The 14,036-nt window shown below is 45.7% G+C and overlaps 1 protein-coding gene across 2 annotated transcripts in view; it reads right to left on the reverse strand.

Moving 5' to 3' along the window:
* The window catches only part of MAP3K6 (mitogen-activated protein kinase kinase kinase 6), a 61,993-nt gene extending 48,675 nt beyond the window's left edge, over positions 1 to 13,318 (reverse strand). For both annotated transcript variants that reach the window (XR_007244838.1, XM_048500749.1), the window contains exons 1-2: positions 12,728 to 13,318; positions 20 to 159 (exon numbers count right to left, since the gene is read on the reverse strand). Coding sequence is in view for 1 of the 2 variants with exons in the window: in XM_048500749.1 (XP_048356706.1) it covers positions 20 to 159; positions 12,728 to 13,025 (438 nt within the window). In the remaining variant the exon portion in view is untranslated. The remainder of the gene's footprint in view (positions 1 to 19; positions 160 to 12,727) is intronic.
* Between the last annotated feature and the right edge of the window lie 718 nt (positions 13,319 to 14,036).

A 14,036-nucleotide genomic window follows, 5' to 3' on the forward strand; every position in this document is an offset into this window, starting at 1 on the left:
CACACACTTTCTCACTCACCCGGAGGGCCTGCAGCTCTGGCAAGTCAGTGTAACAGCACAGGAGGATGTTATTGGTCATGCTGAAGCTCTCGCGGACCCCCAGGTGGTAAAACAGGGAGGGGTGGCACAGCCTGTTGCTCATCTCCACCACAACCACATCTGCAAGGAGAGAGAGACCATCAGTTACAACCCTCGCAGCAGTTTTCCCAGATACCCCATCACCACAGTACAAATTAACATTGGAGGACCTTCTGTACCAGAAAAGGGTTCCACACTGGAAGCTTGTTGGTGAAGAAAAAAAACAATAGCAAGATACAATTATGCATGGTCGGGAGAAGTTGGATAGATAGAACTTTTTTTCTTCTCTTGTAATGCAAAACGTTGTGGAGATGGTTGGCTAATGAAACAGGAGAAATGGGATCTAGGGAATGTAAAATGCTCTGATGGAAACAAATGTCTGCATGAGATAGGGATATGAAGCTATGCAAAAAAAAAAAAAGTGTCCCTTCTACCTGCGCCCAGCAAAGAAACCCTCGACTCCGGAGGAAAACCTAAATATATGTTCTGCTTTCTTATCAAGCCTGAGCTCAATTTTATTGATTCAACCACATAAATTAAATTATTTGAAATCTAGCATATAAAATGGTACTCTGTGGCATACTTATGAAATGTAGAAGTATAAATGCCCCACACTAATCATGTACAGAGTGAGTCCTCTTTAAGCCCACTGAAATCAACAGACATAGGTTGGAGTAACTTTGTACAGCTTTCCACATGCCAAATTGTAACTACGTCCAGTTGGGGGAGAGGGGCTGCAAACTGTTTCAGCCTGAAAGGTACAGGGAAAAAATGAAAGCTGAAAATCAGAAAACAGATTTTGTAGCAAAGAAAAAGTTGTTAGAGCACTGTTGTAACTGGTGTCTGATCATCAAAATCTAACTGACAGCTAACTGACAGATATCACATGACACAGCCTCATTCTGGGTTTAATTGGTAAAGAACTGTGATTGGCCAGTAAACCAGATATAAGGCTGCAGTGTACTGAGGTCTGTGAGACACTTGTCTTCGCACTGCCTGACGGAACACTTTGTCTGTGTGAGCTATACTTGTGAACTAATAAAAGTAGGACCGCTTCTGTGAAGCTGAGCTGCTGTGTGCGTCTGACTTCCTACTGCGTTCCAGTATATTGTGCTACTCTGCTATAGGGGCTTTACCCCATACCTTCTCAAAAGTATTATTCAGTTAGAAACAAGCTTATTCAGTCGTAATTGGGCTAGCAGAATATTTGGATATTGCATTAAACTTTGTAACACTGAGAATGCCGAAATTTTTAACAGTGTACTATTATATGCATCATAAGCAACCAGCTGTGATGCTTTTGCCAAATCTTTTGCTGATAAAATGTCAGGAATATATTGTGATCTGGATGACTGGTGCACCAGAAAGGTCTAATAACCCCCCTGGTATATTTATGGATACCATAATTTTGACTCAGTTTCCATGATGGATGTTAACAAGATCCTGGGATTTGTGAAGGCAACTATTTCCCTCAGCCACTCAAAGAGGTAGTTATCTGTCCTCTACTTTAAAAAACATTCCCTACAGAAAAATGATGCGACTAATTATCTCCCCGCCTCTAATCTACCCTTTCTGGGCAAAGTGATTGAGACAACAGTAGCAGAGTAACTCCAAATCTTGGAAACTTATCTGTTCTTGACCCTTTTCAGTTTGGCTTCAGGCCAGGCTGTGGGACGGAGATATCCCTACTAGCTTTAGTTGATTATTTCCATCTGAGTGTAGACAACGGCCATGCCTCTCTGTTGCTCTTATTGGATTTCTCTGCAGCCTAGATCATGCCATGTGGCTGAGGCATTTAGAGGCAAAAGCAAGCACCAAGGGATGTGAATTGGACTGGTTTAAATCATTCCTTGTGGATCAGACTCAAAGGGTTGCTATTAGAAACCAGCTGTGATCAGTGTGGGATCCATCTTGTGGAGTTCCACTGGGCACAGTTCTATTCCTCATGCTTTTCATCAATACAGACTGATGAAAAGCATAAGGGATAAAACTGTGCTCAATGGAACTCCACAGGAGCCTTTAGGACAGATATTTCGTAATCTGGGGGTTGGTTGTCATTAACATGCTAATGATACCAAGCATTACATATCCTGGAATGGGGAATTCTGGGAGATTGGGGGGAGGAGGGTAGAGTCTGGGGATGAGAGAGAGTTCAGCAGGGTATACCCTTCAAAGCAGCCATTTTCTCCAGGGAAACTGATCTCTGTAATCTGAAGATCAGTTGTAATTCTGGGAGACTTCAGGTTCCACTGGAGTCTGGAAAGCCTAACTGACCCATTTCACCCCAAGAAACTCCTGGAATATTTTTCTCGTCACTTTAACATCATTGTCTATTCCACCCGCCATGCCCCACCTTGCGATAAGAAAGTATACTGTATGTCACTAGGAATTTAGTGCTGAAAGTTGTGAATGTGCCCTGAGGCGGCACACTTCCCCCGCATGCTGTGATCCCGCAAATCAGTTCCTGATTTAGCGCAAACTGTACCTGCCTTTACATATCAACTAGCAATCTACAGTCTGGCTTTCGATGGTGTGTACTTCCCCCTCTAAACCAGAACTGAACATCAACTTCAAACTTTGGCAATGTAAGTAAGTGGAGACCTCACTGCCTGGGGCAGAAAAGACATTTTCAAGCTATCCTATGCTCAGAGCAATCTGGGTGATCTTTGCGAGGAGAAATTCAAGGCATTTCTACTTGCCTGACCCCCTCTTCCCTGCAAAGTATTTATCGTCCTGGTTAATTCAGCCAACTATGCCAAGTTGATTCCAAAAGCAAGATCTGGGATTTCCCCAATTGCAGCATGTCCTCCACTGCTTTCCTTAAAATAAGCAAATAACATGCGCAACCTAATTCACTCTCCAGGTGCTATGATGCTTCTACCTTGTTTGAAAAGCAAACAATCCTGGCAGTCATTGCACAGAACTTTCAATTAAAGGTGAAGGATCTTGTATCAAAACTGGGTGCATGAGAGAGCAATAAATCCAGTGGTCAACAGTGCCTTCATACTGCCCTCATCTCGATTCAGAATCCTGGGTCTCTAATCTCTTCTCAGCACAGTTCGCCATTTAATTTCTGAACTAGCGGGGCCCGGCCACGCGTTACTGTGGCTTATTGTGGTGAAATGGGAAAGGAACAGTAGCAGCAAATCAATTGCAGAGGCCAGCAGTATGTGCTCATGCAAAAACGCAGCCTGATACTGTGCGATGTCACTGATGTGTGTGCCCGCATTCCTTGGGGGGTGGGGGTTGGAAAGGCACCCCTCCCACACATCTAGGCTGGCTGGTCATGATCCTTTACCTGGGAGTAAGCTTGGTTGGTGGCAATGGGTGTCGCTTCTGAGGAAACCCTCTGAGGGGCGCGACGCAGCCATTCAAAGTATGTCACGGTTGCTGCACCGAGCTTACTCCTGAGTAATGCGTGCCTGGTTTTCTTAACTGTAACTGCAGTATTCAGGGAATCTAGGGTGCCTGGCCCCTCCCTCTTGTCCCTTGCATGTCGCCCCTCACTCTCTTCCCTCCCTCACTTCTCTTCCCTTGCATGCCACCCCTCCCCCTCCCTCCCTTCCCTTTCCCTCCGCTAGGGTGGGTGGGTCATATCAAGATGCTGGGCCCCCTGCCTCCCCTCCCTTGCATGCCACCCATCACTCTCTCCCCTTTCTCACTTCTCCTCTCTTGCATGCCCCCCCTCCGTCCCTTTCCTCTCCCTCCCTCTCTTCCCTTGCATGCCGCCCCTCCCTCTCCCTCCCTTCTCTCTCCCTCGTGTGTATGTGTGTGTAGGTGTTTCACTTCCACTCGAGTTACTGCTTATGTACTGTTTTCACTGCTCATATCTGGCCATCTAAGCGAACGTTCTAAGCTGCATGAACATTCTAAGGGTGACAGTTACACACAGGCAGCTGCATGTCCTTCACCATGGAGCGCCAGGAAAAAGGTGTTTTACCTGGGCCAGGTGTGAAATTTCAGGTATGTGAACATCTAAAAACACTCTCACCTGGCTGACTATAGTGGGTGGGAATTTCCAGAGGAATTGGCCCAGCAGTTACTGAGTTATACTATCATCAACAAAAACACTGTTAGTTTTATAATATATATAGATTATATACTCTCCCCACCCCTGAAATAAACACAGCTGGTTCTCCAGCTGCTGAGATAAGGAGCTAAGAATTATTTACCCATTCCCGCCAAGACAGCACTTACTATACTCTTCAACATTTCACAAATGAAAAAGGAGGGATCCTTGTAATGAAATCTCACCCTGTATTTCCTGCATATCATCATTGAGGCCTTGCTCTTTTACCTTTCTCATCATAACTTCGTTATTTAAATATCAGCCTCTGAATCACACGCTTGTGACAAAGTGGGCTCTCATGTATCAATGTTTGTTCTGGAATAAACACACTTTAAAGCCAGAAGATTCTAAACACACACGAAGCTGCAAGATGCTTGTTAATTTTTTATAGCAATAGCCTCACATAGCTACCCCCTCTGGAATGCATACACTAAAATCCCTTCTCTACTTGCTATACGCAGCATTATTTATCCTGCCACAGACTATCCTGTATTGCTTTAAAAAAAACCTGACATACTAGAGCAGCAACCTTTTCAGCCTAAGTGAACATGTACACACACAAAATCACATCTACTCTGAAGAAGCTGATGTGCCAGTACAAAAATGGATTATCCTGTCAATGTCTTGGATTTTTTTAACAGGCAACATCATTTCTATCTTGATTTTTTTCATCTGCTTTTCTAGATACTGTGTTGTGGTGCAACTGCAGAAAGGCCTTGTCTGATCTAAAAAAACCAGAGGATATACTGGTGTCCTTGGTTACTTTTTGTTCTCTTTTTCATCTCATCTTTCTAGTTACCTCATTTTCATTCATAGTTACCACCAGACATGGTGTGAGTGTGAGAGAGAGAGACTACGAATGAATTAGATACATGTTCACATGTATTTTGGGACTGCAAATCCCATTAGAAACAGCAACAGAAACACTGTCTTTTGGTTCTTTGCCCTTCCTGCCAGATGTCCCTTCCTCCTGCCTATGACAAAGAGATTCTGGGACTTGTAAATAGGAGTACAAGTTGGAAAATTCCTGGAGATGTAAAGGTGGTGTCTGGGAAGGTCAGGGTTTGGGGGTGGAGCACACTCTCCAAAGGTACCATTTTCTGTAGCGGAACTGATCTCTGTAACCTGGGGATCAATTGTAATTCTGGGATAATTCCAGGCCCCTGGTGAAACTGAGGAAAACAAATCTCTCCTAAGTCTCCCTCACATAATTCCAGTTTATCTGCACAAACACACTCTCTTGCTCCAGAGAAAGGCCTTAGGCTGGGCAGTTTAGAACGTCGCTTGAGACTGCAGCTTAACGCTGCTTCTGATTAGCACCAGCAAATCTTGCAAGAAATATGAACAACAGTTATGAGGAAATAAGTTCCTATAAACATCCTCAGGCAAGATCTATAGTTTAATCCAACTTTTTCCTCATGGTAATAGGTATGGTAGTCAGGTCTGTTGCTCCTCATGCCGGTAATGGGGATGGTAGTCAGGTCTGTTGCTGGGTCCCTGTGCTGGGCTCTCAGTTCCAGTGAAGGGTATGCATCCCTCTCCCCACATACACAGGATCTCTGAGGAGGATTATTTTAGCAGTCAAGTCACATCTGATTTATGGCAACCCCTAGTGGAATTTTCAAGGCAAGAGACGTTCAGAAGTGGTTTGCCATTGCCTGCCTGCACATCACTACCCTGGTCATCCTTGGAGATCTCCCATCCAAATACTCCCATCACCTCCCATTCAAATACTTCTGCGATCTGATGAAAATAGACTAGCTTGGGCTACCTGGGTCAGGGCCTGAATGTTTGGTTTGGTTTTGGTGCCATCAAGTCACTGCTAACTTGAGGTGACCCTAGGGTTTTCAAAGCAAGACCTCAACTTGCATGCTTCTGATTTTTCACGCATCCTGTCCCAGCTGAGTTAGTTCACCAATAATGCATCATGAAACTGTGAATGGATCCTCACTTGTACCTTTTATCCAGTCAAATTAAGGCACAAATTTTGCCTTTCCTGGGAGGTGGACAAATGATCTGCCTCTTTGACTCCATACAGGAAACTCATTTCCTCTTAGCCAGCAATCTGAGACATTATAGTTCTGTTCTCACAGAAATGTTTTCCCCTGAGTATTAATTGAAGGATCCTGCATTTCCCCATCACAACAGTCGACCTCAGCACTTAGTGAGAGGCACAAGCTTAGATAATTTCATTTATTCATGTACCAGTTTGGTGTAGTGGTCACAATAAATTATGAAGGAGTCCCCAACCTTATTGACTCTGTGGGCACTTCGGGAGTTTTGCGAATGAGAAGTGGGTGCCACTTCAAAATGGCTGCCATTGGAGAGGAATGAGGTCAGTTGCAAAATATTGGAGGGTTTCATGAAGAGTTGGGAGATTCAAAGCCAACCATCCTCTTTCAATGGAGATTGCCATTTCTGAATAGATGTTTCCTGCATACCCAGGGGTGATGCCTTCTGGGCTCTGCTGAGCTGGAGAAAAGTCGGGATTGGCTCTTTGCTTTGGGGAAAAAGGAAGTGAGAACCAGAAAACATATTGGTAGGCACAGTGGTGACCATGCTGGGGTCATGGACTAGGATCTGGGAAGGCCAAGTTCAAATCCACTACTCTGCCTTGGAAACTCACTGGGTGATCGGGGCAGTCATTTTCCCCAGCTTACCCTACCTCATAGAATTGCTGTTGTGAGGATAGAAGGTGAAAGAGAGAACAAACTTGTAAGCAGCTATGAGACATCATGGGCGATAAAAGCAAAACAAAATAAATATAAAACCGCTCAATTTTACAGCTTTTAGTGTAGTCCAATTTTTAAATTCTGATTTTATGGACTACATAGGTTATTTTATCTATGATTTGGGCATTGTTTCTTTTTAAATCATAGGTCCTTGTTGAAACAGTTTTTATGAATTGCACTTTGATTGTAAATCGCCCCGAGCCAGAGATGAGAGGGGCGATTAACAAATCTAATAAATAAATGAACAAATAAACACACATTTCTATTTCCCTTCTCTTTGTTATTTATAACATACTCTAATAAAACGAGCCATTTATACTCCCGTATTAGTATTCCCCACTCATAAGTGTATAGCTCTTTCTCCCAGAATAAGGGACAGTTAATGTCCTGATAACTTTTAAAAAGTCCTGGAAGAGAGGTTTACAGAGGACTGAGTGGAACCTCCATTTTTGTTGGCAGTATACCTCTGAATATCAATGATAGGGAAAACAACAGGGGGAGATTTGTGTCTCTGTGCCTTTACTTCTGGGCTTTCCAGTGATATCTGGTAGGCTATTGTGGGAAAAGACTGTGTTGGACTAGGTAGACTACTGGGCTGATCCGTGGATGATGTATTAGGCTACACACATGTGTCTAAGGGAGGGGAGGGAAGGGGAGAGGGCCCAGCATCTGGACATGACCCACCCACCCTGGTGGTGCACATGAGCAATAGGATCAAGTTGTATCAGTCCCTGTCCCACCCCCAGATATTTAACTTCTACAGATCTCAGGAAGAAGACTGAAAAAGGTAAATGTGCATTAATAGAATTTTTAAATGCATCCCTTCAAAAGTCAAGGCAGGGACAGCAATTTATCAAAAAGGGCACCATGTAAAAAAGGACCTCTGGAATACATAAAGTGGCATGGAATAACATGGCAAGTTGTTCCCCAATTTATTACCTGTCCTACTAGTCAAACAAGCTGCTAAGTGGAAGGATGTTTGCTCACTCCTTTAATAATCACCATAATAATTACTTTGTTCATTTTTAGCCACGGTGCAATTCCTTCTCTCTTCCTTCAAGGAATGGCAACACTTATTTTCCTGGCAAAGGATGCTCTGCTACGTGTGATATGAATGCCTGAGCCACAACTTGGGAGACGTAGAAGAAGCCAGGAAACACCCCTTTTCTAGTCAACTCTCCAAGGATGCTCTATATACAGATGCTAAATCAAGATCTGAAACTCAATATGGCTCAGTACAGAACCAAATATGGCTCTTTTAAAAAAATAAAATCTTTTTGATGAGGTTTCTTGGAGGGGTATGTAGGATGCTAGAATAACCTGTACGCATAGGGAATGGCAGGCAAAGACTGTAACAGGATTAAACAGCTTCTTAGGGGTGTTTTACAGAAAGGGAAAGAACGGAGGTTTACGGTTTCCAGAAATGCAAGTGCAAACCAAGCACAGATTTATGACAGTGCACTAAGACGATGGTGCAGGATGCTCCTGTATATATTAATGACTTATTCTGAGATCATGCGAGTGGCATTTGCTAATAAAAGACTTACAACAGCCAGAATGTGGGCTGTGAAAACTGTGAAGTACTCAATATGTCCATTTTCAGCAATGTTGACTTTTGCATTCTGAATAAATCACTGATCTGGATGACCCAGGCTAGCCCGACCTTGACAGATCTTGAAAGCTAAGCAGTGTCAGCCCTGATTAGTATTTGGCTGGGAGACCACCAAAGAAGTTCAGGGAGACCACGAAGGAAGTTCAGAGACAGGAAATGGCAAACCTCTGAAGGTCCCTTGTCTTGAAAACCCGACACGGTCACCATAAGTCAGCTGCTGCTGGACAGCACTTTCCAGCACCAATGTGGTTGAGCTCTCTTATACTGGCTCTTTGTTGGCTGAATTCTGGCATCAGACCACTGCACTAAGCCTTCTTGGTGGAGTTATCCGAGACCAAAACACACTGCCAGGGGGGTCATGAAAACTGTAACCCCACCCCCACCAATATAAAAGTGACTGGGAGTCAGTCTAGTGAAAAGGGGATCTGTTTCCCCCAGCATCCACAAGCCATAATTCCTGAAAGAGCAATCACTTTGCCTTCCAGAGCAAGGTCTGATCAAAGAGTGTGTGAGCTACTGTAGTTACACAGGCTTGGATCAGCCCCTTGAATAGGAGTTTGGTGAAAATCCATCCATCCATCCATGGGTGGATTTTATATTCTTTGGATTTTATAGATAGATGGATGGAAGATGGATGGAGAGAGAGGGGGGGAGGGGGAGAGGGATATGTATATTCTTTGGCAAAAATAAGACCAAATGTAAAGAAAACCAAAATAAACAAAAATACTGACCAGATCTCCACACACTTGGAAAGCTAGTAAGCCAGTGTGGTGCAGAGTGGTAAGCTGCAGTACTGCAGTCCAAGTTATGATCAAGACCCAAGTTCGATCCCAATGGAAGTTGGTTTCCAATAGCCAGCTCAAGGTTGACTCAAGGTTGGTAAAATGATTACCCAGCTTGATGGGCGTAAAGTGCAGACGACTGGGAAAGGCAATGGCAAAACACCCCATGAAATGTTGTGATGTGATATCACCCCGTGGGTCAGTAGGTGTAATATTTAGATTGTTGGACTAGGATATGAGAGACCCAGGATCGAATCCCCACTTTACCATGGAAGCTTCATAGGTGAGCTAGCTCAGTCACTTTCACTTGCAGGGTTGTTGTGGTGTAGATAAAAAGGAGGAGAGAATGTTGTTGTAAGAAGCTTTGGGCCACACTAGGGAGAAAAGCAGGGTTCAAATATTTAAATAAGTAACGGTCGGCATAAGGATGAGGGATGTGAGAGATCCTTTTCATGAGGAAAGAAATTCCACAGGGCAGCAGGCACCATAAATTGGCTCCAAACATAGAAGAACCCCGACTTTTATGGTGCCTGCTGTCCTGTACAGATCATGGCTGTAGAACATGAATAAGCATTTCTCCAGAGAATCTTAACTCCCCAGGATCTAGAGGAAAATACCTCAGACACCAGCTGTTCAAGACACTGACACTATCATCATAAACAGAGTTATACCCTCTTCCTATTCACGTCAATAGGCTTAGAAGAATATAACATAGCTTAGGAAGGGCTGTAAAAGCAGAATTAAATTCAGCCCCCAAACCAATTGGTAAGACCATAAAGAATGCTGAGTTGTTTTCAAACAAGCCTATGTTTGGGAAATGTGCCCTGGGGCACATTTTAACAAATACAAGGCACTTGGTTCCACCCATGTGAACTCAGAATGCGTTCTTCATTATTACCTTCAGAGACTGCACACTGCAAAGGATTGTGGGGTAAAACTTAGCCAACCCTGCTCAGCGAGCGGATAAGCAGACCACATATTCAAAATGAAAACATTCAGAAATAGTGTAGGAAGTGATTTAACTTCCCAGGACATTCAAAATGTTGCTGCAGAAACATTTCAAAAAGCAGACTGAGAAGCTACTGAATTGGATTTCATAGGCTCACCATCAGACTTGGTCTCAACAGGGATTTGGGGTGGTTAGCTCACCACAAAAGGAAATTGTTCCTCTTTACTGGATCCAGATTCAGTCTCCTGTGTCAATTCATCACCCACACCCACTTCTGAGTGGATGGCTGTAACTGGATTTTGTTTCCATCTGTGTTCTGCAATGTAATGTGACACAACACACTGTGTCCTGGGAAACTGGACCTTCTGACCTCTCTTTGTATTAATTTCCCACACCCATTTTGTAACTTTTGGGTGTAAAGGTTTCTGACCAATTATTGTAACACTGGGCCATGCTCATGCCACAATATAATTGGTTATATGACACAAGATCCAGTTATTTTCGGCTAATGCAACTACCCCTCTCAGATACCACTTTCCCCCCACCCACCCAAGACTCTGCAGTAAAGAAATGATGAAGAATGGATCTATTTTTAAGCTATCTACAATGCTACTATATTTTCTTTCTCTGTGAATTATATAACTGTGTGTACAATTCTTCCTTCTTCATTTTTCCTCACAACAACCCTGTGGGGTAGGGTAAGTGGAGAGCAGTTAGTTGTATTGCAGAGTGGGGGTCTGAACCATGCACTCCCAGATTGTAGCCTGTCAATCCAACCATTATGCCACACTGGCTCTTAACACCACTACTTTTCTCAATACTGAGAAAAAGGATATCTCAAAACATGTGCTGGAGCACAGATGAGTTTTACCACCAGAAACCTTCTCAGTTCTAGGGCAATAAAAATGAATTCATATCACTGTCTGTGTGACAGAGACGGGTTTCCCAACGTGACGACTGGCACTCTGTAACACTGCCCTAAAGCAAATTCAGATTGACAAAGAACTCTGTGTGTCTCAAAAGTGTGCAAAACATAGCCTCAATTGAAATTGGGCCAATAGTAAGATCATACATTTCGCAATCATTGAGTCACCACAGCCCAAGCGCTGTTTGCAGATGGAAGCAAGAGCGTTACTGGAACTTGCCAGAAAATACTGGGCGGTAAGAACAAGAACGTGAAGGCAAAACTCTAAGGGATCGTTGCTTTTTTTGGAGAGGGGGTTTAACTAACGCCAGCATCACTAGACAATACTATCTAGGGCAGGGGTAGGGAACCTTTAACACTCAAAGAGCCATTTGGACCCGTTTTCCACGGGAAAAGAAAACACTTGGAGCTGCAAATAATTTTTGACATTTAAAATAAAGATAACACTGTATATATTGGTTTTTTTAACCTTTTACTCCGCTCATTCTGAGAAGTGCATGGATGCGTCCGCCCTGCTGCCTGCAGGGTGGGCAAGGATGAAGCCGGCGGCTCAGCCTCGCTGGCCGCCGGGAAAGCGCCCGCTCCACTCCAACGGGGTGGGCGAGAGGGGAAGCCCGTGGCGCAGCCCAGCCGGCCGTGGGCAGTTGGTGCGCCTGCCCTGCTGCCTGCAGGGCGGGCAAGGATGGGGCCGGCAGCTCGGCTCGTGGAGCCGCAGTGCAAGGGCAGAAGAGCCGCATGCGGCTCTCGAGCCACAGGTTCCCTACCCCTGATCTAGGGGCAGGCGGATCACTTAGCTTCCCAGGAAAGTTCCGGACAGGCTGCAGCTCTGGAAGGTACTGGTCGTAAGGACCGAGCAAAACCTAGCCCCAGAAGCCCTGTCAGCCTAAAGTAGCCACTTGGACCATTCTTCAACAGGGATCAGTGTCAGTTCACCAGTCACGACCCGCTGGGTCCCTGCCAGTCAGGCAGCGATGTCTTGCCATTGATGCAGCTGGCAGGGCCTGGATGATTTTTAATTCCCTGCTTTTCACTTGATGGAGAGATGAACCACAGGGTTCTGTTTGTCATATTGATTCAGGAGTCCAGTTAAACCCAAAAGCTGGCAAGCCAGGCCAAACACAGTGAAGTGTCGTTACCTAATAAAGCTATAGCTTCAGAGAAAAAAATCTGGACAGGGCCCCATCTGCATCTAAAAGACAAGCATTTTTTTCCAAAAAATTCCAGCATCAGTTTTTGGAAATGGGAGCTCCCTTTTATCAGACACATGGCCGTCCCTAAGAGATCTATTTGTGCTTAAAAGCTGCAGAAAGCTGGGAGCGGAAGGGGTAGCTCCCACATCTCCCCGCCACTCGTAATTTTAGTGAATAGACATCCAACGGATGCACGCTCCCATGCATCTGATGAAGCAAGCTCCAGTGGATTCCGGACAGCATATTTATAACGCGCTGCAATTGTTATAAATAAACGAATTCGTTTCTCCTTTTAATAAATGGGAAACGATGCCCAAAAAGCCGCGTGTCTTCCAGGTGCCACCGGGCTCCTCTGCTGACCCGGCTGCTTTGGACACAGCAGGGACTCACCTGCGTTATAAAAACTGTCCAAGGCGCCCATGTCGCCCAGGGCCACGGTACCGAAGGGCACGACCGTCAGCTCTGCCGCCGGGATCTCCCTGCAGGCGTCTTCCAAGCACCGGAGAGGCAGCGGCTCGGTGAGATCCTCGGTGAAGACGAGGACGACGCTCAAGGCTCGGCTCCGGCCGTTGCCCCCGCGGCTGTCTTGGCTCCCCGCCGACACGGGCTTGCTGGGGGTGAGGGCGATGGCCAGGGGGTCCTGCCACAGACTCCCCGCTCTGCCCAGCTTGCCGCCGTAGCTTTCCATGCTCCCCTACTTGCTTTGCAGCGAGCGCCCCATTGCAAAAAAAAAAAAAAAGGAGAAGCGGAGTGACTTTGTCCACCGCCCGCATCCGAGGCCAGGGCGGCGTTGTGGTGCGTGCGCGCCTCCTTCCCCTTTCAAACCCCAGGCGGACTTCTTGCAACTCCTAAATTTGGTCCGTTTCCAGGCCCACGTGGGATTTCCCAAGCGCCGCCCCCGCCAGAAAACTTCCTCGGCCAGTTCCAGGAGGAGAGCGGCTGCGGTCGCGAAGCGCTCTTCCGGTGCGTTTTTCTGCAAAAGAAAACAAACCCCGCCAAAGACTGAACAGTGACGCCCACGGCCCGCCGCGATCCTGGGAGAGGCTCCAGTTGGAGGGGCAGCCGCTCCTCTGCCCTCTTTCCTGTTGGCAAGAAACTGCGGCATGCGGCGGGGTGCCAGCAGCCACCGGCCCTGGTGACGCCTGCCTGCTTCTCGCCCTGCCTTGCGCACGACAGCATGTATGCAACATGCCGGAAACTCTAGTACTACCTTTCCTAGGAACTTATGCAGCTCCAAGGGTAGGGAGGATACGATTCAGTGTTTTTTTCCCCCCAGGAAAAGACCCCCATGCATATATTAAATACGCACGTTTCTTCACAAAAGAAAGATAAACCAGAATCATTCTCCCCGAGGTGCTAGCTCTCTACGTGCACGGAGATATTTTCGTTCGTGTTTGCTCACATGCCGCGGCTCACCTGTTTATTGTGGTGCAGCCCAGGAAGACGCTTCCGCCTCATGTTTAAACTTGTTAAAAAGCAGGGAGAAGAGAAGCTGCGGGGTTCATGTATCGCTGGCTCATGTAAGACTCAGTGGAGACTTTTTCTGGCCAGCTTCAATAGGAAACTCCTGCTGCTGTTACAGTGTTCTTCTGGTTCAGAAGGCTGCCATGTTATACACTGCAGAGGTACAGTTAGATTTGAGTCCAGTATCACTTTAGAGACCAACTAGATTTTCAAGGTTTAAGCTTTCAAGACTTTT

This window comes from Sphaerodactylus townsendi, linkage group LG06 (assembly GCF_021028975.2).
Source record: "Sphaerodactylus townsendi isolate TG3544 linkage group LG06, MPM_Stown_v2.3, whole genome shotgun sequence".
Classification (NCBI taxonomy): Eukaryota; Metazoa; Chordata; class Lepidosauria; order Squamata; family Sphaerodactylidae; genus Sphaerodactylus; species Sphaerodactylus townsendi.